Source organism: Eptesicus fuscus, chromosome 22 (assembly GCF_027574615.1).
Source record: "Eptesicus fuscus isolate TK198812 chromosome 22, DD_ASM_mEF_20220401, whole genome shotgun sequence".
In the NCBI taxonomy this organism is placed as follows: Eukaryota; Metazoa; Chordata; class Mammalia; order Chiroptera; family Vespertilionidae; genus Eptesicus; species Eptesicus fuscus.
The window spans coordinates 22696875-22723128 of record NC_072494.1 but is presented as its reverse complement, the minus strand read 5'-3'; the positions used below and the strand labels follow the sequence as shown (position 1 = coordinate 22723128).

The 26254-nt window shown below is 46.3% G+C and overlaps 1 protein-coding gene and 1 long non-coding RNA gene across 6 annotated transcripts in view; one reads left to right on the top strand and one right to left on the bottom strand.

Annotated features, from left to right (window-relative positions):
- The window catches only part of FAM20B (FAM20B glycosaminoglycan xylosylkinase), a 36995-nt gene extending 22671 nt beyond the window's left edge, over positions 1 to 14324 (bottom strand). For 2 of the 5 annotated variants that reach the window (XM_028152094.2, XM_028152097.2), the window contains exons 1-3: positions 14171 to 14324; positions 2161 to 2273; positions 1083 to 1591 (exon numbers count right to left, since the gene is read on the bottom strand). In XM_028152094.2, coding sequence (XP_028007895.2) covers positions 1083 to 1459 — 377 coding nt within the window. In that variant the 5' untranslated portion in view covers positions 1460 to 1591; positions 2161 to 2273; positions 14171 to 14324. Of the gene's footprint in view, positions 1 to 1082; positions 1592 to 2160; positions 2274 to 13415; positions 13516 to 14170 lie in introns of those variants that run through there. The other 3 variants (XM_054711462.1, XM_054711461.1, XM_008145891.3) reach the window with 3 other exon arrangements.
- Positions 13580 to 19219, top strand: LOC129147862 (uncharacterized). The gene is made up of 3 exons (XR_008555081.1): positions 13580 to 13854; positions 17725 to 17822; positions 19188 to 19219. It is a non-coding gene; the product is annotated as an uncharacterized LOC129147862 (long non-coding RNA).
- The last annotated feature ends 7035 nt before the right edge of the window (positions 19220 to 26254 follow it).

The following is a 26254-nucleotide window of genomic DNA, read 5'->3' as shown; positions in this document are numbered from 1 at the left end:
AAAGATCAGTGGTTGTCAGGGGCTAAGGAGAGGGAGAGAGGAAGGAGAGGGGGAGGGAGGGATGAATAGGTGGAACACAGGGAATGTTTAGGGCAGGGGAGCTATTCTGTATGATACTGTAATGGTGAATACTTGTCATTATATGTTTATCAAAACCCACAGAATATAAAACACAAAGTGAACCTTAATGCAAAGTGTGGACAGTAGTTAATAAATACTGGCTTATCAATGATAACAAATGTGCTACACAAATGCAAGATAATAATATGAGAAACTGGGGAGAGGGAATACATAGTAGCTCTCTGTACTTCACCCTCGATTTTTCTATAAACATAAAACTGCTTAAAAAATAAATAAAAGTCTAGCCCTAGCTGGCTTGGCGCAGTGATTGCAAGCATGTCAAACTCGCAGCCAGTGGGCTGAATTTATAAATGAGGCATGCAGTCTACTGGCCGTGAGTTTGACATGCTTGGAGAGCACTGGCCCTTGGACTGAAGGGTCAATGGGTCTCTCTCATATCAATGTTTCTCTCTGTCTCTTCCCCTCCCTTCCTCTCTCTCTAAAAATCAATGGGAAAAATATCCTCGAATGAGGATTGGAAAAAAGTCTATTCATTAAAATTAAAGCAAGAAGAAAACCCAGGTGAAAGAATTATAGCTTCAGCCCTAAGAGGGACTTTAGTCATTGATCCAAAACCCACTCCAGCTCTGGGTAACTCCTTCTCTAAAACATGTAGTTATCTAGTCTCTAACTGCACAGTTTTGGTGACAAGTGGCTTATTTCCTAACCAACTCATTTTGTATCTCTAACATCTGGAACATAGTAGATACTTGATAAATTTACAAGGACAGCTCTAACTGTAAAAAATTTGTCTTATATGGAACCAAATTATGTTCCTAGAATTTCCCCTACTCAAAGACTCATAGAACATTAAGACCTAGAAAAGACTTCGGAGATCTTCCAGTCTACCCCTCTCATTTTACTGAAGAGAAAACCAAGAGAAGGAGATGACCCCTCTTACACAATCCCAAATTACACGCATCAACCAACTAGCACATGTAACTTCTAAGATAAAGACTTACCGCTTAGGTTTGAAGACAACTTTCTGTCCTCCTTCAAGTATCAGTAAGGCTTTCAGCTGTGTCCCTTTGTAACCCACATCAGCTTTAATGATTTTTTTGGTGGCCATGGCATGCATGATTGCCCCCAGCTCTGGTGTCTCGTCAGGATACACTTCCCGGGGAACCACCCACTGGGCTGCAATCTCCCAGGGAGACTGCAAGGTGTGGTCCAGCTTGGATGCCAGCTCCACCCGCAAGCCAGCTATCATTCGGTGAAAAGCCCTCTGGTCCTCCCGGTTGGCAGCCGATGAATCTAAGTTGTCAATCAGGAAAACTTTGGTGAAGATAAAGATGACAAGGAGAATTGCTAACAACACGACTCGCTGCTTCAGCTTCATGTTGACCTCTTTCCTTCTCCCCAGACCCACTCTCTCTCACGTATCAGGGAGAGTAGGTGGTGATGGTTAGCAAGGAGACTCCATGATTATACACACTGGTCCATTTCTTCACTGAAGTACCTCCCACAATTCCTGCAAGCCCAAGTATAAAGCAAAATTCAATCAGAAATCCTGTCCTTCCCTTTGAAACTTTTGCAAACCTCAAATACATTACACCTTGCTAATCCTATGCTTGAGAAGACCTAATAACTTAAAATTAACTAGTCTGGGGAAAAACTTAATAGTTAATAACTAGGTATAGTTAAAATTTAAAAGCAAATACTGCTTTATAAGATGCAGAGCCATCTAGGAGCCATTTGAACAGCTACGAATTCCTAAAAACCAAAACAATGAGGAAAAACACAACGAAAGTAAAACATTAAGAATTGAGTAAATCTGCCCTGGCCAGTGTGGCTCATGGTAGAATATCGGCCCTCGAACCAAAGGGTCTTGGGGTTCTATTCCTGTTCAAGGGCTGGGTTGCAGGTTCGATTCCCACCCCAGTTGGGGCATGAGAGGTAGGCAACCAATTCTCACACAGATGTTTCTTTCTCCCTTCATCCCTCCCTCCCTCCCACTCTCTGTAGGAATCAATGGAAAGAATATCCTCAGGTGAGGATTAACAAGAAAAAAGAATTGTATTACATAACTTTCATTTTTACCTTTCAAAATCCATAAAGGAGTTTTGAACATCCAAATCACCAATATTTGGTAGCTTTCCAGTTCTTCTCTTCTCTGAAGGTAAGTTTTATGACACACTGTAAGACAGGAACTCCTAAAAATGCCAATGAGAGTACAGAGGAGACAAATAACTCCTCCGAATCCAAGTTCCCAGCAATAATATCTTTCATATGATACGTGTCATATCTGCTGACCATGTATTTACATACAACACCCAAACACATCTCTACTTAATCAGCCTTCCACTAATTATTTTTCAAAATTAAAATCTCTATAAAATATAGATAACCAAATCTGGATAAACTAAGTAAAGGAAAAACATCCCTATACCATCTGGCTATAAGTGAAACATGACTGGAACACTAATGGAACCTGGTACTATAGCAACACGATTAAGTCTGGACTGATCAAACACATAACAAAAACACTGATGCCACAGACATAAAGAAGTTCTATTTGCAGTTGGGGCCAACCACATTCAGTCAATTCTCAAGCTAAAATATTCCAGATACAAGATCTGTGTAAGGGTGTCAAGAGCATACAATCCAGTCTCATTTGCATGCTGACAGGTTGCTTTCTACCCCACAGGGTCATTTGAAATCATGCACAAGCTTGCTCTCTGTGTGCTTACAGACAGCCCAGTATTGGGCTAAGACAAAGATGACAAGAAGATAACAGGGTGTCGCCTCACCAATTCATTTAACAACATAAACCATTAATCGAAGAAATAAAACCAATACAAAAGGTTTTATCATTTTTAGGCAAATGATTCCGCCTGAAGCATATCCACCCCAACTGGAGACTGACTGTTCCCCTAACAACAGCTGAAACACATCCCCAACAGTCTACTCGAGCAAATGTGTTCTAAGAAGCACTTTGAGGTCAGCCTGCTGACATGCAGTGTCTTCTTAGTGATTGAACAACTATTCTTTTCATGTTAGTTTTCAAGAAGTAGAAAAATCAGAGTCAAATTCAAGTTCTAATTATCTCCAGCCACCTGTTTTGTTTCATCATCATCATTTCCCAGGGAGTATGTAACACTATTAGCTGAAACAAAGGCAATTCCAGTGCATCCAAAATGTAATTGTGACAGCTATCAAGTTTGGTGTGACATTCAGTAAAACAGTTCCCTGTGAATACTGATAACAGCAATGCTAGGAGAACAGGTTGCAGACTTTTGCTAGTCCCAATACAACCTGAACCACACAACTTCTTCAGTTATTTGTACAACAGTACACATTTCTCGCTGCAGTGATGAAAGGGAACACGGAAACCTCTCTGTGTCACCAATCGCTTCCTAGCACCTCCAGCTACAACTCCCTACAGCACTGGTACAGTTTTAGAAAAGGCGTCGGTTCAACAGCCTTTCACTTGCCATAAAACATTCTTCAGAACTAAAGTCTGGTTAACCTATAAACTTCTAATGATGCTGCTCATTTCATTTATAGTAATAGGAATTCCCTCATGCTATATAAATATATCATATGTAAACATTTAGAATAATGGTAAGGAATACTGAGCTGTTTTTTTAAATTACTAATATAGAAAGTTCTAGCAGCTTCAAAATTCATACAAAACAAATTGTCCAATTCTGCAATCTGAGTGTGTGCTTTTAAGTTCTGCAACCTTATTAACCTTTGGAAAAGGCTTCAGAAGAACACATTCATCAATTTAGGGCTGCAAACAATTCATCCATTCAACTGGAAGTTTCTATCAAGTGAACTGAAGAGTTCAACTGTCAGATTATTTCACTTTACCACTGCAGATTAGCAGGCAGGGCAGGTTTAAAAAAGAGACGAAGCAAGTTTTCATGCTGAGATGTCATCAGATCGGGGTAGAATAATATCACACACAATTTGGCACTGTTCTCTCCAACTGTCCTTCATCCCCACAGCCGCCAATTTAACTTAGTGCTTATCACCTTCTACTTGATCACTGAAAGAACGGCCTTCTGGGCCACCAGGTTCTCCAATACAGACTAGATAATGCAGCAAAACCAGTTTTCTAATCACATACCACATTTGATTTCCACAAATTCCTTAGCAAGGCATTAAAGCCCTCCCCTACATGGCTTCAGCCAATCTCGTGGCTAGGCATCACTCTCTTCTCAGCTTCAACCTAAATGAGTATGTATCAAGTGGCGTTGGCTATCCATAATCAGCTGTCCTCCCTTTTTTTGGCAATCTACTTCTTTACCTACACTATTGCTGCTGACATTTCAGAAAACACAAAGATATTTAAGAAATTGACAATGTACTAGTAGAAATTACAGTGGAATTTCTACAAAAGTTTGAGTTTGCCCTAGTTGGTTTTGCTCAGTGGCTAGAGTGTCGGCCTGCGGACCAAAGGGTCCTGGGTTCAATTCTGGCAAGGGCATGTACCTTGGTTGCAGGCTCCCCCTCCCCGCCGCAGCCTGGGTCCTGGTTGGGGAATGTGCAGGAGGCAACCAATCGATGTATTTCTCTCACATCGGTTTCTCTCCGTCTTTCCCTCTCTCTTCTACTCTCCCTAAAAATCAATGGAAAAATATCCTTGAGTGAGGATTAACAAAAAATAAAATTAAAAAAAATTGAGTTTGCAAGACTCCTCTTCCAGAAAAAAATGTATGATATGGATTAATTCCATCTTTTAATGATGGTATACTTTACTCCTGTATCCTTGAGAGGGAGGGTGCCCAAGACAGGCTTTCCATGGAATATTACCTTCTTTGAGATAGCAGCATACTATACCATCTACAAACTGGGTTTCTAAGATGCCCATTTCAAATATTAAGGAAATTAAAGCAATATCACCGGGTATATTCCAAATTATTCATGAAAACTTCACCTGCATTCCAGCTCTATTTCATGCCCTCACTTCCGCTTGTAAATGCCTCTAACAGTGTAACACTGCCCAGTTATAGTATGGTCATTAATTCATGTTTCTGTTATGTGGAACAGAGCCCACCTCAAAGAACAAATAAACTCAAGGTAATAACATAACTCAAAAAATGTTAAATAGAAGAGAGGCAGTGCAAATGGTAGTCTTCACACTAAAAGTTGGCATAATCTCCCAGATTCGAGTTCTGGAAGGCAGACCTTTATAAGGAATTTTCCTACTGAACCCTGGTTTCACTCTCGGCTCCATCACCTCAATAAGGCTTGCTGGGGAGGCTCTATTTACTTTCATTCTACACACACATACATCATCCTACATGGATGATAGACTTAGGACTGTTAAGTTGTTTGAGAGAAGAGTGATAGGTAACACAGAAGTGAGGTCCTACTATAAAGTCCTCTGTTCAAGAATCTGGCTGATGTCTGGTGAAATATAGATAGAAAAACACATTGGTGCAGAGGTCTCTAAGTCATCTACCTATAATAATCTATAATAATAAAAGCGTAATATGCTAGTTAGACCAGACAGCCAAACGACCTTCCGGACGATCTTCCGGACAAAGCCGGGGCTGTGCTGGCTGAGGCAAGCCGTCACGGCTGCAAGGGCTGAGCCCCCTGCACAAATTTCGTGTATCTGGCCTCTAGTCGTGTGATAAAATTCAGTATGTGTGGCTTCTGAGGAACATGAGAACAACTGGCCCAATACTCACTACCTTACTATGGGCTCCCAAGCTACCAGTGAGATTCCAAGCCTCATTGGCAGCAATGTCCCTTGAGTCTCCCTCCAGTCAAGTGACACCTCACACTACTTCTCCTAAGGTCACAGAGAAGAAATCCAAACCTTTGCTCAGATTAACTAAAAGTGAAAGCTTCAGTAATAACCTTTTTTTGTTTCCAATTCGATAGTCAAATCAAGTGCTTACCACATAAATGGAGCATAACATACCTTAGGAGTGTAAAGTACCATAAGGAAAACCATCAGTATGAACATTTCAACGAGAGGGCAACTGACAAAGGCAATGTGGCAAAGGGGATGAAATTTATTATATAACTAGTATATGATCATATTTACTCACACAAGCTCCCTGCCCTAGATTCTAAGTAGGAATTACAAGGGCCCTTTTATAAATTTTTTTGTTAATTGTTGGTTTCAGCAAACCTCTGAAGGTTTGGTGAGCATAAGAGGTAAGACCTGAATTTAATTAAGAGTTTTTGATTGTCTTTGTAGATAGACACCAACAAACAACTCCTGCCATTAAGTGGTAGAATCTTCCCCTGAATCTGAGCTAGCTTTGTAACTTGCTTTGACCAATAGAAGGCTGTGGAAGTAACTGTGTCGGTTCTGGGCTTAGGCCTTAAGAGACCTAACAGCTTCCACTTGGGATTGAACCAAGCAGCTTAGGGCAGACTCTTGAATGATAAGAGATCTGGCACCCCAGCTGAGGTGCCAGACACAGAAGTAAAACCATCAAGGGCATTATAGTTCCAGTTAAAATGCTAACTGAATACAGCCACACATGTGACTGCAGCCTATACCATGTGGGCAGAAAAACCAAACAGCTGAACCCAGCTGTCCTACATAATTATAAGAAATTAATCACAATCTTAAGCCATTTACATACATTAGAGCAATTAAGGCTAACCTTATACACAAATTCACACCACTACACATGCACCGTTTATAAAGCCTAACCTTTATACTTCAGCCAAACCATAAATAAAAGCAAAAATCACAACCCTTTAATGAAAAAAAAAATTAGAAACACACACACTTTCACCTGGGCTAAGTCTGATATACTGCCCTTTTGTTTTGTAATTGGTAGTGACATTAGAGCATTGTGCTATATTATCATGAACAGCCCCCCCTAGAAATAAAGCAGTCTCTCCTGATGGTTAGTAGCAATTATTAGAAGTAAAAGCAAGAGCATTCAGAAACCTTTCCACTTAGCACTGTGTGCTTCTATCCAGGAAGTCAAAACCTCCAATACCAAATGGCACTGTTCATCACCTGAACAAACCCCAAGTAGCTACAGGAAGCCAGCCCACCCTGCACTGCCACCAGCTGCCCACCACCACAGCATATTACACCTTTTTTTTTTTTTAGTTTTTTAAAAAATATTTTTATTGATTTCAGAGAGGAGGGAGAGGGATAGAGAGATAGAAACATCAATGAGAGAGAATCATCGATTGGCTGCCTCCCAGACGCCCCCTACTGGGGGGTATCCAGCCCGCAACCAGGGCATGTGCCCTTGGCTGGAATCGAACCTGGGACCCTTCAGTCCACAGGCCAACACTCTATCCACTGAGCCAAACCAGCTAGGGTACAACTCTTTGCAGCTTCAAATGGTAGTCTTCACTTAAAACAACGTATATCAAATAATAACATTAATCAGTATCTGCATATATTTTCCTTTCCCAGCTAATTCTCCACTTAAAGGGTTTCTAAATTCACCTTCTTATTCTAACTATAGACTCAGCTGTAGCAGAGGGATTAAGGGTATGTGCTCCGATTGTGAATGGCTGGCCTGAATGCCTGCTGTATCCCCTACTGCGGGACTTGTGAAAGTGATTTAATGTCTAACCATTCTAGGCCTTTCTCCTCATAATGAAAAATAAAATAAGAACACTGTTACTTAACTTACAGAGTTGTTAAAAATGAATGACATTACCACATGCACTTTGCTAAAATTAGTGCCTGGACAACCCATAGCAATTGCTTGTTAGTCATTATTATTTTATCAACAACTCAAAGATGACTTCCTGAGAGGAGAAAGAATTACAAAGAAAATAACCCCCACTGGTTATAGTCTTCTGAGTTAGTCAGGGGCTAAATACACTTGTTGCATTACTGAGTTCAAGTAGTCTTATATGCCCAAACCAAATCCTTTCCCAATTTGAGGAGCAGCTAAGACTGTAAGCAAGCAGGCATGTTCAGAGTGGGTACTATGTGAAGCACAAGACTGGCTCTGTCACTCATTTGAACAACCTCTTTCTCTCCTCTACAAAGTTCAATTCCACCACATTTAATCTAAGTGAAACAGATGGGAAGCATGAACTTATTCTATTTCACAAAAAAATGTTGAAATAATGCCTTTCACAATATTCTTCAGTTTGGAAAATTAGCTGTGTTTTAAAGATGACAGCTTTGCATGTCCTTAAGCTCTTAAGCCTTAAGAATAACTTAAGCCCTAGCCAGTTTGGCTCAGTGGATAGAGCATCAGCCTGCAGACAGAAAGATCCTGGGTTCGATTCCAGTCAAAAGCACGTACCTAGATTGCAGGCTCGATCCCTGGCGCTGGTCAGGGCACAGGAGGCAACCAACCGATGTGTCTCTCTTACATTGATGTTTCTCTTTCTCTGTGTGTCTCTCTCTCCCTTCCACTCTCTAAAAATCAATGGAAAAATATCTTCAGGTGAAAACTAACAACAACAAATAAGGAGTAAAGTTACAGGCACAGAAAATCTAATTTCCATAGAGTCCAAATTGTTCTGAGTGCTAGCTTTTCCTCCCTGTTTTCACTTCTACTTAAACATGAATTCATCTCTGTAAGCTCAGAATCCCTGAGGTGAAATCCTCTGACAGTTCCCTGTGAAAGAAGCCAACTTGAAAAACTCACTGGGCATTATGAAGCATTAAGGTAGCCTTTCTTTCCTCCTGGGTGTGAGAGTAAAAATGAAATAGGCAACAGTGCTTGTTCCCTCTTTGAAAAAAAAACTCAGTGCCTGCAATCTGTCCCATTTAAACCTTGATTTAGGGCAACCCTCTAACCCTCCTCCTTGAAAATGGAAAAGAAAAAATGTTTTTAGCTCATACTGCTAGTGAAATCTGTTCTTAAAAACCAACACAGGCAGTGTTCACTGATCTAGAAACTCTGGAAATGCCTAAGAATTTGCATTCTGTTTCAAATGGGCCCAGAATAATGAACCTTCCTAAGTTTCAGGTATTTCACTGCTCTGTTATTAGTGTATAACTATTGACGGCTTACTGTGGGATGCAATTCCTATATAGTGTGGAAATATCAAATTTCAGTTAATAGAACATTTTCCGTTAGATTTTCATGTTTTCCATCTTAACTGTTCAGTTCACTACAGTTCTTGGAAAGGTATATAAACTTTATGCAACAATAACACTTCATATTTTTAACCTTAAGTTCTAGAGGGGTGTCAAGCTGACAGGCCACAAATCACTTTAGAAACAGAACCTCAAGCAGGTCTCTGCTGAATTATGGCTTAGTGGCTCCAGCCATAATCCCTTGAATACACACACACACACACACACACACACACACACACACACACCTTTTTGGTATGCCTATTTCTACTATTGTGAGTTCCTTAAGGACAGGAGATATGTTTTACTCTCTTTGTACTTCCAAGTAAGCTAGCCCAGTGCAGGGCACATGAGAGGTACTCAATGAAAGCTTGTTGAATAAAAGGAGTGAAGAGCAAGGAGGAGAGACCTTTATGGTCTCTGCTGAAGAATTTCTTCAGCTCTTTGGCTTATAGGTGGCCTCTTTTTATGGACACAGGGAAACTAAGTCCCCAAAAATGCAGAAATAGCAATTTTGTATACCAATTTTATACACTCAATTCTAAATTGCTGCCTTCTGCATACCCTGCTTCCAGCTTTTAAGGCAATACTACTGTCAACCTGGATCCTGGGACTGGTGGGACTGGGGGTAAAGATGAGCTGGAAATGCTCCAGGAACACTGGAGATGGTCCAAGACACTGTCCATGAGTGATACAAGACAGGGCTGGAACCAGAGTTTCAAGTGGCATTGGCAATGCTTTCTGAAACAAGAACCAGTGCTAGTACTTGCACATCATTTTTTTTTTCCTACAGAAAGGACAACAGGAACATAAATGCACCTATACATAGTACAAGTTCACTACCTAAACCAGGGGTGGGGAACCTTTTTTCTGCCAAGGCCATTTGGATATTTATGATATCATTCACAGGCCATACAAAATTATCAATTTAAAAATTAGCCTGCTATTTTGCAACTGGTCAAACATTTAATTAACTCACCCCTAATGCCTTGGCAGGGCCAGAACCAGTTCCCCACTCCTGATCTAAACCAAGGATAGGAAACAAGAAATAAGTAAAAGGTTTTTGGGCAGCCAAAGTTCACCCATTAACAGGGAAGAGGCTGCAGACCCTCATGAAGCCTATTTAGCTGTTTTACATTCAATTGCAGGAGGCAGAGTTATCTGGGTTGCTACTCCACAGACCAGAAGCTGCAAATTAAAAAGAGGGCAGCAGGGACACTAACAACAGCAAAAGCACAGCTTTCCCACCTCTGAAAAAAGAGACAGATTGACTAAAAAACAGATTCAAGAATTCAAAAAGCAGACAGGGTAAACAACCTGCGTATTTCAATCACCTCAAAGCCCCACTCCATTACTCTTAGTAATGGATGCCAGGAATGACCTTGTTTAAACTATACTGTTTAAAAAGCAAACAAAGCACATAATACACTAATTTTTTTCCACAAAAGTATAGTTAAAATAAGATTTTTTTGCACATAATACTTTATTCCCTAACAGTAGTAGATAAATGAGGTACTGCTATATACATAAAGCATAAAGTGAGCATTTGAGAGCATGGAATGATGGACTTCACTGCCTCACCTGTACTTGGTTCTATACACATTCATTGTTTCACATTCCTTGACCTCCTTCCATAATGTACCCTCCCCTCCATATGGTTGTTACCTTCTCAGAAAGTACAGACCCCACCAAAGTACAAACATACACCAAAGCTTACTATCTCTTTTCTACATCAGCCTCCTTATCTTATACTGGGATAACGGACACACCCCAAGACATCAGGTCCAGAGCCAGGCCTTTCCTCTTTTACTTCTGGGTAAGAAAGATAAAACCGTTGTTAGATCTTTGCATTATATTCTCTCCTACACTCCTCTAGCAATCATAGTGACATTATCAGTTGGTCAGAAGCTAGATTTAATTGCAAAGTAAGGTCTCCTGTTCCATACCCCAGGTCTGTGCTAATGAATTCCTTGTCCTTGGGAGTCACACAGGCAGTTCAAGGAAGGACAAGAGAGAGAGGTGTAGCATGAAGAGCTGCTGGAGAAGCACTTCAGAGAGGGTTAAGTCTCCTCTCCCACCCCCAATATAAGGGACAAGAAGATGGACAGTTACAGTCAATGTTACTGGCAATCACCAAGAGATATAGGTCGTCTTTTATTGCAAAAATACTGACTATCAATCTAACTTCTCAGTTAGCCTAGGGCCTAGGCAGAGAAGGCGGAAGTAAAGTCCGTGAAGCTTCACCTGCCCGGAGCACCACAGGCTGCTCCCAGGCTGCAGGTAGCTATACCATCACATAATCACACAATCTGATCTCAGAGCAGCTCCAGCAAGGAACACCCTTTACAGATACCCACCACAGATTTTCAACAGGAATCCGAAACATTTTTTTTTTTTACAAAGAGGAATGAAACTATTTAGTATATGCATTAGAATTTTTCCCTTTCTTCATACTGTTTTCCATTCACTCATTCAACTACCAAATATTTCCTGCACATCTACTATATGCCATGTACAGTTAGGCACAGAGAGAAGAGTACCCCAATTACCATCACTATTACAGCAAACTGGAGTGCCTCATTGCAACTGTGCTTTCCACCCCATCTACAAACCACCAGCACGTGGTCCCTGAGGGACGTGACATCAGCTTCAGAAGACTGTCTCCTTTCTACTGTCTGCAACTATGGCCACAGAAAACAAAGAGCAGCCTTCTGATTCTGTTTGTGATTGCAGCATTCACCAAGAGACAACCACTGTGGTTACTACTGTAAAAAGTAAAAAGTTATCAATTCAAGAGCTGAAGTATCTGGCTTCAGGGTTTACACCACTGAAATGGCAGGTCACACAAAGTTTGGGAAGCTGAAGACTGCCCAGCAAGTAAAGGAAAAGTAACATTTAGGAATTCAAAATTCAGAAAAGATAAAGAGCAGAAGCTTTAAGGCTGTGTGAAAGAGTTGGCGTCTACAAATGGAAATCAAGAGAACACACTAAAAGTCAAGGAATCAGCAATTCAATATGAAATAATTCTGTGACATAAAGGATTAGCTGATAGCCCTGGCCAGTGTGGCTCAGTTGGTTGGAGCATTGTCCTGCACACCAAAAGGTCTCAGGTTTGATTCCCCATCAAGGCACATACCTAGGTTTCAGGTTTAGTTCCCATGGGGCATGTCTGGGAGGCAAATGATTGATGTTTCTCCCTCTCTTCCTTCTCCTCTCTCTAAAAAAAATCAATGAATATGTCCTAGGGTGAGAATTTTTTTTTTAAAAGAGGTTTAGATAGGAACAGTAAACAATGATTTGTTTGTTTCCTATTTCAAAGTACCTAGAAAGAAAAGCAGAGCATGTGTTTTCAAGTTTTCATTCTTTAACCAAATCATAGCTATCGTCCTACTGGTTCCAGAGAAACCAACAGAACAAATGAATGTCACATTTTCACCAGCCACACTGAAGGAATGCTATGAGCTCCACGATTTCCCCATCCTCTTTTACCTCCATCCATTTCTATTACTGCACTTTACTGTGAGGCCGAGAGTCTGAATTACCTGCTTGTGCTTTTTTATCTTTGATAAGCACTTTCGAATATAGAAGGCCGCCTGTGGACTGAGTGCATTGTATGGTTCTAGGGGCCAAAGTCCAACACCTTCACAAACTTTAGAAAAGATATTAATTGAAAACAAAACATTAACTTTAAATCTACCTTAGATTGGCTCTGAGTCTAGGCAAGTAATTTAGCTTCTGTACACCTGTCCCTCGGTCTCAGAAAGACATGTCTTGATGATGACAACATTCAGTATGTGGAGTGCTCTAAGGCTTCGCTCAAAGGTCCTGCATAAACTCAAGGAATGTTTGTAATAGACAAGCACACTGAGGTATCGAATCCGCTCCAAGGAAATTCAGGCATTCACGTCCAGCTCAAGAAGAACAGGAATAACTGGTAAACAGCAATCTTAATGACTAGACTGCATGTTTATCAAGTCCTACAAGTTAACAGCTAAAGGATCCCACAATTCCTACTTTTCTTTTCAAGGTGAGAAATCAAACCTCCAGAGAGCAACTGGCTGGGTGGACATGATACTGACACCTGGCCCTAGACTCAAGTCCAGGGTATCAGCATCTCTCCTTTTCCCCAAATTAATAAACTCCTCCGCCATCCAAATGATGACCTGGCCACTAAAGGACTAAGGTTTCCGCAATGACCCATCCTGCCCTGTCCTCTCCACTTTCCCTCCAGCCTCCTCCCGCCCCTCCCCTTCCTCCCGGGGCGGGGGAGACTCGCAGGTCACAGACGCCTCCTTAGAACTAAACTCACATCAAATCCCCACAACCGAGGACGCCGCTTGACAACCGCTCACGTTCATCAATGGCAACATTTTAGGTTCTTTCTCGAGGGTGGGGCCATCACACCCGGAAGTGAAATCTCAAGTGCAACCCACTCCGGACTACGTTATCATTTCCTTAAATCGCTCCCGAGGACGCGCGCGGGGTGGAGGACCCCCGAGGAGAACACGGCCCTGGGCACAGCTACCCCGCCTCCCGCCTCCCGCCTCGGGCCTGCAGGTCACTCGTGTTTCCCGGCCACGAGGCGGGCCCAGGGGTGCACGATCCTCTCCGGGCCCCCCCCCCTCACCACCCGCAACTGGCGCCCGAGGGGACGGGAGGGCGGCACCAGTGCCCATCGCCTCAGGTGACCGTGTCCGGCACGAGGGTTGGTCACTAGAAGGACCCCCGGCGGCCCGAGGCTTCCCCAGGTAAGGCCGGCGCCTCAGGCGAGCCGAGGACACTCGGGCCGAGGCCACGTCCCATCCACCGCCACGGTTCGGCCCGCAGGAACCGGGGGGACGCGGCCCGGGCCCGCTCTCCCTCTGGGACAGGTGGCGGCCGCTGGAGACCCCTCAGGACGCGGGTGCCGGGCTCCTTGGGGAGGCGCCCCGCCCCCAGGCGGCCCCCTGCCCCGCGTGCCACGCACCCCGTGCGCCGCCGCCGCCCGCACTTTCCCGCCAGCACTGCCAGGGGCAGAGCCGGGGCCCCGGGTCACGCAACCTCCGCCCCCCTCAAGCGGCTCACCTGCGGGGGCCCTAGGTTCGCTCCTTGGCCGCCCCACGCCGCCGCCGGGCACTGCAGCCCCCTCTGCCCCCGCCACCTCCGGGGAGGGGCCGCCCCACGCAGCGCTCACCGGTCCCAGCCGCCAGCGCCACTGCTGCCGCCACTGCGGCTCCCACCCGCCCCTGGCCCGGCCATTCCCTGGCCCTCTCCCTGCGCTGAGCCGGCGGTCCCACCCCCACCCCCTGCCTCTCGGGCTCCCGACCGTTGGTACCGTCCTAGCGTAACGCCTGCCTCTCGACCAATCCGAGAGCTCACTCCTCGAGGCCCCACCCCTGCCCTCCGGTGGGCGGGGCTATCGTCTCCGCTCTGGACCGCCCCCCCCTCCCTTAACCCTTTCAGTCCTGGGCCGGCCGCTTGCAAGCCTGCTCTCCTCCTTACGCCTCCCTGTCCCTTGCCTGCCGACACAAAGTGACCTGTCACTTCTCTGGCTTTCTCTTTCCTGGTTTCCCTAAGCAGGCAATGGGACTGGAGGGTTGGGGGCCCTCAGGTCAAGTTCTGTTTGTGGGAAGCAATTTCCCTCCTCCTTTTGCCCTTTTAATTTGCCTGGACTTCTGCCTACCTACATGCATCCTCTTGCCCAAAAGAGGCCAGCCTTCCTCCAGGGAGCTCAAGTCGCTCTTCCTTCGGACCAGAGCAAAGCTCCCTGCTACACTTAGCTGCATGTAACGAAATTGTGATTAGTTGACTGTAGTATTAGTTGTTTAACTAATACATCTGTTTCTTGCAATGGACTATAAGCCCCGTGAGGGAGGGCTGGGCAGTCCTGGGTCTCCAATGCTAGACACACCCTGTAGGCTCTCCATGAATGGCCTGAGAGATTCTCCATGCCCTTCAGCTGTTTCTTGTCCACTGACTCCACATAGAGCATCCACTGTGCAACGCATCCACACATTTATTCACCCTGTACTAAGCTTGGGCTTAGTGTTCCTGCCACTGAAATATTATAATTCACGTAGCAACACATCATGGCATAAAATGGGTGATGAGGAAAGACAGCCTCCGGACGCTCCTTTCAGCCGGCATAGTTCATGTAAGCCACAGAGTGTCGTGGAAAAAGTCCTCCTTATAGGCTGTGCCCTTACCCTCTCCGAGTATCGGTCTCTTCATCCGGAAAATGGGAGTGAATCATAGTACCTACTTCACAAGGTTGCTTAAGGACTAATTTCAGAAATGTGAGCACTTCTCTCAGAAGATCCTAGAGATCCTTGACACCAGCCCCAGGCAATCCAGTTAGGGAGGCAGCCCTTCTGCCGAAAACATTAATTGCTGTGAGGAGCACATAGTCAGAGGCAGGAGAAGTTGTATCCGCCTTCTACTGAAAGGCCTGAAAAGGTTGGGGAGTCATTTTCTGCCCATGGGAGTCATTTAAGAATTATGGAGTACATAATTCTTCGCAAAAGGAGCTGGATGGTAATGAGTCTTCCTTATTTCTCTACACAGGAACATAGGTCCGCCTGTAGTCAGCTAATCTCCCTGCACCTTGCTCATTTGATGTTCAGATCATAAAGCAAAAGTGCAAATCCACAGTTCCTCTAAGACGCTCTACCCCAAAGGTCTCTCCTTTCTCACCTGCAACTGACAAAGTCAGCGAGGCCGGGGAGAAGGCCAGTGCGTCCTGTAGCCTGTTTGCTAGCAATCGCCCCTTTTAAGGACATTCCGAGAGGATGGTTTACGGTTTCCGCTCCAGTGCTTAATTTCACATCCATCAAACCCTCTGTCCACCCCACACGCTGCAGGACAGACACCTTCCCCGCTTCTGTCCTCAGAGGAGAGCCATGGGTTCAGGGCCTCTGAGTCAAAGGCTTTCAGACAGCAGAACTGTCCTGTCCCCGAGTGTCCCCTTCACTAGGCCACTTTATCCAGGCTGTGAGTGTACACACAGCACCAGCACAGTGCCCGACACGCCGGACACGCCAGGATGTCAGTTTCTGCCCTCTCCTCCTGTGATGGGCCTATTTTCCAACCAAGCAGCAGTCAACGTGGTCTAGGTATTGTGGGGGCTGCGATCGCTTGAGAAGGGGACTCTGCCTTCAAGGAGTTAGCACGGTAGCACACAGGAAGCAGCTGCAAGGAATACGGGGGTGTAAGTTATACAGCACAGACTCTGTGATCACTGAAAGAATCCGGGTCTAGGAAGACAGTGTGGGCTGGTACCACCAGGGAGGGAGGGCAGGTGAGCAAAAGCTGGGCGGGAGGAGAGAGGGACAATATGAACCAAAGGTAGGCAGTGCGAGGTGAACTTGAAGACAGACACACTCAGCAGATGATACATGATGGGAGAGTTGTCCCTCCCTCCCATCCTTCATTCAGTGAATGTCTACCAAGTGCCACATACTGAGCTAGCCCCAGGCCATGCAAAGACAAGGAAGGCCTGACCCTCATCCGGAGACGCTCACAGTCTAGCGTTGACAAACAGCATGGAAGGCCAGGCAGAGCCCCCGTTAGGGAGGTCTGAGCACTTTGCCAAGACTTGCATGATGCTTCCTTCACAACTCACGTGATGTATTGTGCTTCCAGCCGTCCTTGTCTAGTCTCCCCGCTTCCCTCTCTTTTCCTTGTCCCCAAACTGCAAGGCTCTTAAAAGACCGGCCTGACTTCACTTCAGCATTATTCCCGCCTGTGGAGTGCCTGACGCAGGGTACCCTCTTTGCACTGCTGTGTTGAAGTGCATCGAGTCAAAATCAGAGCAGGAATCTGGCTGCCCCCCTTCGGCCAAGGGCGATGCACACGGGTCCTCACAGAGGATCCACTGCAGAACCCTCCGGGGGCTTGTCCACAGCCTGCTGAACCCAATGGCCACTCCTCTGCTTGGCTTTCCGGGGCCAGTCCACCTGCCCAGGCCCGTTTTCTGCTAATTCCTTACCCTCCACCCTAAAGGGCTCCCTTACTCTCAGAAGCCACCTCCTCCCCGCCCCGTATGGTTGTGATAGAGTCTTCCTCTGGAAACCCCCCTTACCCCACTTCCAACTCCATCTGTGAAAAACATTACATGCATCTCTAATGCCTTTTGCTCATGAAGCCTTTCCTGACCGTCCTTTCTCACTGTGGTTTCTTTCCTGGGCTTCTGCGCCTCAGTCCCCTGCTTGTACCTCTTGTAGGTTGTATGTGCATTGACATCTCTGGGGATCTGTCTGACCCCTTCCCCTGGACTGTAAGCACTGCAAGGCCGAGGACAGTGTTTTATTCATACCTGCATCTCTGTAGCCCTGACACTGTACTTGGCCCAGAGTAGACACTCAATACTCAAAAGAGAAGTTTTTAGGAGAGCAGGTCCCGCAAACATGGGGAATCGGGAACTTTGCACATTTCCTTCTTGGCCCCTTCATCATTGTAAGCATTTCCCTTCAACTGTCTCAGAATTTCCAGTTTTCTGACAGTTTGTCAAGTACTACGACTCAGATAACAGTCCAGCAGTAGGCGAGGTCTATGGGGAATATTGTCTCAAGATGCCTGCACACACAAACAAACACACACACACACACACACACACACACACACACCCTCCTTCTTTAAAGAAAATACACCCACGATGATGGATCCTACTGAAACTAGTGAAGTGAATTCTACGTCAAGAAAATTGATGGGAGCTGGTGCCACCAGGGAAGGAGGACTGGTGAGCAAAACCCGGGCGGGAGGAGAGCTCCTGCTGTTCTAAGGTGCAGGAGCCTGGGAGAAGGTGACGGGACATTGGTGAGTGACGGAGCACACCTGTCCCTTACCTGCGAGGCGCACTGAGTAAGGATGCAGAGGTGGCTGAACTAAAGCCACAGCGTCATTCACTGTGATGCCTGTGTGCCCATTCAGTGACGTCAGTCAGCAGCAGGTAGGTTATTCTCAGGCAATTCACTTCTTGACAAGTTTGAGGAAAGTATTGGTTCTATAAAAACATTTGTGGCTCTTCCTAGTGCCTACTTGATACTCATGTGGCACGTTAGCGGGAGGGGTCGTGGAGGATGGATTGCTCCCTGGTTAGGTCTAACAGGTGGTGGGGGTGAAGAAAAGGGTTATTGTCAGGGGATGGAGAGTTGTTCTCAGAATGTTGCTTTTAAAAAGTGCTTACAGGAGGAAACCAACCAACCTCAAACACACCAACAAAAGCAGTTCAATGCCCTCCTTTCCACGACCTCACAGCAATCAAGTGGCATGCAAGGATGTACTGGCCTTGGGTTTGGTCCAGTCGCCTCAAGGTGCTGATGTAGAAACAGGTCCGGAGTTGATGTTAACCTGCCCAGAGAAACACACCTGGTTAGCGGAGGATCAGAACTAGAGATTGGATTCCAAGTCCAGTTCTGCCTCCTGATACCAACTGGATGGGCTCTCTGATACCCTAGGGGCACCTTCTCACGTCGCCCAGCCCTCCTTATCAAAAAGGAGCCATGTCTCCCTGGATCTGGCTAGTGATTAACTCTCATGGCTCTTACTATATGGGGTAGACACTAGAATACAAGAACAGCAGCCACCACCCACTCCCGCTGAGACAGAGTGCCGAGGAAGACCACACCCCCTCCCCGCCCCGGAGCTGAGATCCCGACACCTGGCTCATGAGGATGGGCGCGCCCTCTCCAGCAGAGCCACGTCGTCCTCCTGAGCCAGGGCTGTGCCCTCTCTGGACCTCAGCTCCGGGAGTGGAGGGGAGGGTGTTCCTTGGCACTCTGTCTCAGCTGGGGCAGGCGGTGGCTGCTATATTCTTGTATTCTAGAAAATTCTATTAACTTTTTACTAGGGAATCCCTCCTTACTCCAATCCACTGTTACAGTTAATAATCCTTTGTATTGAGCTTTCTCTGTTCAAATACTCTCTAGTTTTTATTTCCTGATTAGACCCTGATGGAAATAGTCCTTTTCTGATTAGCTTTTTGGTGTCTTTTTAAAAAGTTTTCCTTTTCCTTTAATTTTCCCTATTGTTATTGTTTCAGTACAAAAAGCTCTGCCAGTTGACTTTATCTCCTCTTTACAAATGGAAACATTATTTCTCCCAGTTTCACCCTCTTTAAGAAACCCCTCCTCGGAGCTTCCTGACTTTTGTGCCCATCCTGCCTTGATCTGCTTCACATCACGTGGGAAATCTCCGTGGACTCTCCTGTGTGCATCCCCGTCAGCCAAGTGATCCTAAATTTTGTCATTTTTGCCTCCTCCTCCTTCCTGACTTTGCAGGTGTGTGCCTTTAAAAAATACCCTTTGAAGCCCTAGTTACAGGCTCGGGTTTATGTTTCTTTAGTCTTGCTTTAAAGCAAGTTTTAATTAACTTGTTATCCTTTGCGGAGAGTCTATATTTATGAACATCACTGCTGAGATTCTCATAAAGCAATGATTTTATTTAGGAAAAAAAAATTCTTTTATTGTTTTAGTGAGGCTTGGGGAGGAACCAAAAAAGCACACACAAACTCTCCATATTATTACTTATCCTTTTAATACAGTGTTTCCTTAAACTACTCTAACATTTAAAAAGCTTTTTGGTATTCTATGCTGAGGATCTACTGTAATTTATTTAACAGGTTTCCATTTGTTGGACAGTTAGGTTATTTGCATTCATTTGCCACTGAGAAGTTTTTGTAAGGGTCATGGGGCAGACCCGTGTAACAGGCAGCGTGTCACGTACACAGAACAGCTACACACTCAGAGGCTCTGCAGAATCCACAAGCCACTGGCTTTATCTTCTTTGACGCCTCATCCATCCTGCCTGCCTTCTTAGCTAGCTGCTAAGCAGCAGCTTACCCAAGAGAAGATGAAGTTCATGATTTTCAACTCGTCTTCAGTTTTTCCTTGTCCCCTTTCTTCTCTATTTTGCATTTAACTCCTAATTTTGCCTTCGATATATGAAATAAACCTATTGCTGGTTTCACTTGCGTGCAACTGAATAGTGTGCTGGTAAGTCATTTTATGCCTCTGAGGTAGTCAATGATACCACGACACACAATGTTTCTGTGCTCACTCTCCCGGCTAAACCAGTCTTCCGCTCACCCAGTGAGCTCACCCAGCACCGTCTTCCACGGATCAATTAGGCCCTCACTTCTGGTGGGTGCCCTGCACCATCTTGGCTCATCGGACTTCAGCACACGAGTGGGGGAGAGAAGCCGTCAGCATCTCCAGTTATAACATGCCCCCAATAATGACCTAGCTACTCAGAAATAAACAGGCCACTCCATGGAAAGCTAAGTTCTGGAGAAACTTCCAAGGAAAGTGAAAAGAATTTGGACCCTTCAAGTCCTCACCTGCCTCCATCCACAAACACAGACTGGCAATTCACAAGTCAATGCAAGGTTTTCCACATCCAACGGGTTTGGAGGAATGAGAAAGAAAAAAAGTCAGAAGTAAAGCCGCCGTACAGTGCCTTTCCTTGTCCTTTGTGAAACTCAAAAGAGCCTCAAGCAACAACATTCTCCTTCTGAGCTGAAACCAACAGGGGCCGAGGCGCCCCAGGACAGTGCCCCTTTCATGGGTGTGAGTGAAGACTGGGCTTATTCATAGAACTCGCCTGGCTGGCAGACCACACCCTTTCTGGGCGCTGCTCGAGAACCCCAGGGCTGACCTCTAGAGGGCAGTAAAGGGCCTGCTTCTGAAGGGCCTGCCTCAGGAGGAGCACCCTGAGGCGAAAGCCTTTCTGTCCTTCCATCTGTCGCTCTTGCTAGGCTTTGGACCCACATTTCCCGAGATGCTGCCAGGTGCCAGGCCTGGGAACAGGGCACCGGTCCGTGATGAGACAGACACGCTCACCCAGAATCATGAGACTTTTCCAAGCCTCTGGCTCATAAAACACACACCCACCCTCTGGTTATTTGTGCCAGCTCAAATAGAAGGGGGGCGCGTAGGGGAGCCTGTTTGGTTAGAAGGGGACAGCCAAGGAGATGGATCGAGAAGTTTCTTCGTAGAATGCACCCTAATGAGTAAAGCAAACATTTCCAAAGATGCTCTTACTCATGCACATAAGATTGAGAAAATATCAGCTTTCCATATTAAGCAGTTCACCACACTTAAAAATGTCTTTCTTCTTGTTATGTCGAGGTGGGGGAGGTGCTGGTGGGGGTCGTAGGAGGCAGCTAAAGCCCCCCCACCAAGCCACCCCCTCAGGCTGTCTCTAACCAGGCCCTACATTAGGCACCAAGAGTGGCATCCAATCCTGTCCCCGCTGCAGAGGGGGTTACTGTGTCCAGGGAGTCAGCACACACATTTAAAAAAGTGCAGTGCAGGGTAATGAGTGCTTATTAATCCACCTACTGGATCATTCTGTCATTGTTTATTGAGCACCTACTGTGAGCCAGCCACAGACCTGGGCCCTGAGAGAGTCCTTGTTCCCTGGACTCACAGGGAGACCCTAGGAGTAGAAGTTGCCTGATAAAAGACAGGATGGCCAGCTAAATTGGAATTTCAGAAAATCAAAGCGCAAGTTTTTAGTATAAGTATGTCTCCCACAATATTTTGATTGACAATGTCTGGCAGCCCTTCTTAGAAGGATGCAAAGTGCCGGGGAACCCAGAGGAAGAAGGGCTTCCTTCAGGCCCCTGCTGCAGTGGCATCTCCTCGTCGAGGCCTCCATGACCGTCCTGCACCCTCTCGCCTTGCACCTGTGTGTTTATCCTCAGTCTCGCCCAGGAAGGTGAAAGCTCCTCCCAGTCAGGGTCCTTTTCCATCCGATTCTCGGTCCCAGTTCCCAGCGAGTCGGTGTGTAGTCACTGATTACTGAACCAATGACTGTTCCTGGGGAGATGGAAGGAGGGCATTGGGGATCCGGGAAGGTGACAGAGGGGAGATGGCATTGGAGTAGGGGCTCAGAGAAGTACATGCGCTGAGGAGTGACAGGACATGACCTTGTGGGGAACAGTGGGCACTCTGCATGACCAAGGCTAACTGACCGTGAAGGCCCTAACCCTGCAATTCTCTAAACAACAGCTCACTCACTGGGAGGAGCCCTGGATGTAACAGGTGATACGTTTTCCTCTGTGCCCTCAAAGGGGCTCTACAATGGCCATGACCTCAGAGCAAATTCTCCCTTAGGGAGTCGTGGGGGTGGCCTGGCTGTTTGAGGATTAGAGAGCAAATCCTTAGGTAATGTCTAAGGATTAAAGAGCAAACACGCAGGGCTGGGCAATGAGCGAGTGGCGTTTCACAGGATAATTCCAAAGGCAGGGAACCGTAGGGTAGGAAATGAAGCTCCTGGTGTCTGCTCTGAGCCAGGCCCTGTCTTGTTCCTTGAAGGCCTCTACCATCGTCCTACGTGAGCTCAGAGGAGCGAAAACCAGGGTCCCTGAGGAGAGGGCAGAGTTTTGGGGTGGGGTTTTCTTTTATTAAAAAATTTAAATGTACATATAATAAAAGCCACTCTTTTTGGTGTCAATCTATGCATTTTATACACATACAGATTTTTGTAGCCACCGCCTCAAACAGGATACAGAACAATTCCTTTACCCCAAAAGATTTCTCTCCTGCTGCCCCTTTTGTATTCTGACCTTTCCCCCTTCCCTAAGCTCTGGCAACGACTGATCTGTTGTCTCTTCCGATATTTTTATCTTTTCCAGAGTGTCATATAAACGGAATCATGTCGTGTGTAAACTTTCAAGATTGAGTTTTCACTCAGCACAATGCACTGGAGTCCACCGTGTGTGTGTGTGTGTGTGTGTGTGTGTGTATGTATGTATGTGTGTGTGTGTATGTGTGTGTGTATCAGTGGCCCTTCCTTTTCATTGCCGAGTTGTATTCAATCGTACAGATCTTACAGCTTATCCATTCACCATCCAAGGACATTTGGGTGGTTTCCCGTTTGGGGCCATTACGACCAAGGCTGGCATAAACATTTGCATACAGGTTTTTGTGTGAAATAAGTTTTCATTTCTCTAGGCTAACTACCTACAAGTGGCCTGTTGGGTGACGTGGTAAGTGAAAGCTTCACTTTTTAAGAAATTTCCTGTCTTCCAGAATGGCTGAACCTCCTCCCAGCAATGACCCCACAATCCCGCAAAGGAATTGCCGTCCCGACTTGAATCACTGCAGGTTAGTGCTGCCTGTTCTAGAGCTGGTTGAAATGGGGTCACACAGCATGTCCTCGTGTGCCTGCCTTCTCTTCAGGTCACACTGACACCCATCAGGTGGATGTGTGCTGCAGCATCAGTCTTGTTTGTGTTGCGGAGCGATGTTGCTTTGTGTGAACAGGCCTCGAAATAACGTATTCACTGTCCTGTGGTGGACATTTGGCTTGGAGCCAGTGTTTGGCTATTAGGAATAAAGCTGCTCTGAAACTCTTGTCTGTGTCTTTCTGTATGTTTTTGGCGGACACAAGCACTCATTTCTGTTGGACATATACCCAGGAGTGGAATTACCGGGCATGTGTAGCATTAGCAGAAAGTGCCAAACAATTTTCCAAGAGGTGGATCAGCCCCAGCACAACGTAGCAGAGGGCGCCATGTCCCGACACGGGCCTTCCCACGCTGGCCCTTCTGTGGAAGATGAGTGGTGTCTCGTGGCGGTTCTCATTCCATTGCCCTGATGACTAACGATGCTGGGCATCTTTTGTTTACTGGCCGTGTGCGTGTCTGCTGTGAGGCCCTGTGTACGGCTTTTGTCCAGCTTTCACGTTGGGTTACCTGTGCTGAGCTCTCCTCGCGGGTGAGTGAAGGCTGTATGAAGTCTAACCCTAGGCAGGGATCCCTCAGGGAGAAAGTGGACATTGGCCCACGGGAAAAGCCGCTTTCTGGGTGTGAGTGGGGACACGGGAGAAGGAGCTGTCCGCTCTGAAACCCCGCGTGGCCTGGGCGCTCTGTGCAGGTGGCTCGCCTACCTCACGGGTCCTCTAGGCCCCTTTCCCACCCCTGGCCTTTCTCACAAGCCCCCTGGGTAAATCCCGGGAGATCGGGGTCCTGGGAGGGACCAACCTTTCACCCGGGTCGAGGGGCCAACTGCTCTTCACGACCAGCCAGGCCCTGTATTGATTAACGACTGCTCCTCTAACACAGTGAGAGACCCCCAGGGAGTCGGGAGTCATTAATACCTGCACCACCCCTGCCCCCCCCCCACCAGCCGGCCCGTGAGGGGCCTACAGGCAGAGGGCAGTGAAGAACTTATCCAGTGCTCGGCGCATAGAAAGCCTGCCCGTCAGTGTTAGCCGCCGCTGTGTGGGTGCTAGAGTGGTTTGCGTGGGTTGGGCTTGACCCGTTTAAAGTTGTGGGGCAACGAGAGGGGTGTTGGATGCATCAACATGATCAAGTTTCTTAGTTTACCAATAATACAGCACTCTTCCCCCCCTCTGCCCCCAACACACATTAGACTGAAAGCTGTATGTGGTCAGGAATTTGGCCTGTCTTGCCTCCTGCTGTATCCCCAAAGCTAGAGGAGTGCTTGATACGTATCGGGGGCTGGATAAAGGTTTGCTGAATGAATGAACATTGTTTAAAGGGCACCAGTCTGTCACTGCTCGTGCGTTTCAAGTCCCAGGTGGGGATGTGGCGCGGAGGGAACGTGCTGGGGTGGAAGAGCAGTGAAAGAACCCAGACAAGAGTGGGAGCAAATTTGGACCAGAGGCCTCCTGACGGAGCTGGGAAGAGAGGTGAGTAGCTGGCGAAGCCAACCTCATGCCCGCACCTCTTAGGTTCCAGACAGGTGAGGTCTCCGAGGTGAAGCTTACAGCTAATGCCCACGCCTCCTCCTAGCCCCAGGGTCTCCCCTCCCTGCCAAAACAGCCTGGCCCCAACAGCAGGTGCCTCTCTCTGCTCTGCTTCTTTTCTAAAGTCCGTCAAGCCACCTAAAACCAGGCCCTAACCGACAGGGTCCGGATGAGAATACAATGCCCCTTAATGAACAGATGGGGAGGGCCTGTCTCTCTACATCTAGCAGGCAGAAGGAAAAACGCAAAATCCCGTTAGCAATGAGGACTTCATGGAGGCCACCAGGTGGGAGCTGAGGTTAACACCCCCCAGAAAACGATCAGGTGAAAATTTCCCTCGTTATTGAAGCTTCAATTTCCCCAAAGTTTGGGAGAACCAGGGAGTTCTTAAACGCTATATAAACCCAGTAACCAAATAATTATAATAACATGGACTATGAATGAGCTTGATTAATCATCCTAGCTTGGGGGCAGAGCGAAAAATCAACACCAGTCCAAGCACATTCATTTAGTTCATTGATTTTTCCAACACCGATTCAGCACCTACTTTGAGTTAGACCCTGTGCTGGGGATTGTCATACAGAAATGAGGAGACACTGGGCCCGTCCTCAGGAATTGTATGGCTTAGTGGAAGCCAGTTGGCTGTGAACGCGAGATCACAGGCACAGAAGTCTTGCCATTCTGGGTCAAAGATGTGCCGACAAAGAACTTGGTTGCCTTTCTTGTTGTCAACCTCAGAGGTGATGTTTCTCTCCTGTCCCCGCTGCTAATGGCCACCATGAGACCTCAGAGTATGACAGCAGCATTGGGCCTGAGCAGCGGGGGTAGAAGATGAAGTGGAGAAACAGCTGTGCTGAAGCCCAGGGTCCTACAAAGACAGTTCTCTATCCTCTGGCCCCAACTTACTCCTTTCGTCCATCTGAGTGGGGCCCAGAGATCTCGCTGTCCCATCTGCCGCCCCATTCTCTTTCTTTTTAGGTCCCTCAACACACACACACACACACACACACACACACAAACCCCAAACACTCCTTCCCCCTTCAAAACAAAACAAAACTACTCTGCCTCTTTCATTTGGCCAACAAACACAAACTTCTGTTAAAAACAAGAAGACAGGCCCAAAATGGAGTTGCTGATGCTAAGCCTGATGTCATCCAACTGAGACTTAAATAAATTACAATTCATTTTTCCCAGAAATGGAATCTGAAACCAGTCAATCAGGAATCGCCTGATAAGCCCTAGTTAGGTCATCTGCCCTGCCGTTCCCTGAAGGAAAGTAATTTTGCAATAACCACTCCACCTTTTTTGGCCTAAATTCCTTGTTCCTGCTCCCTTCTGCCTATAAAGTCTTTCGTTTGTGCAGCTCCTCAGAGTACCTATCTGCTAGAATGGATGCTTAATAAAGCCAATAAGATCTTTAAAATTTACTCAGTTTAATTTTTTTTTTTTTTTTTA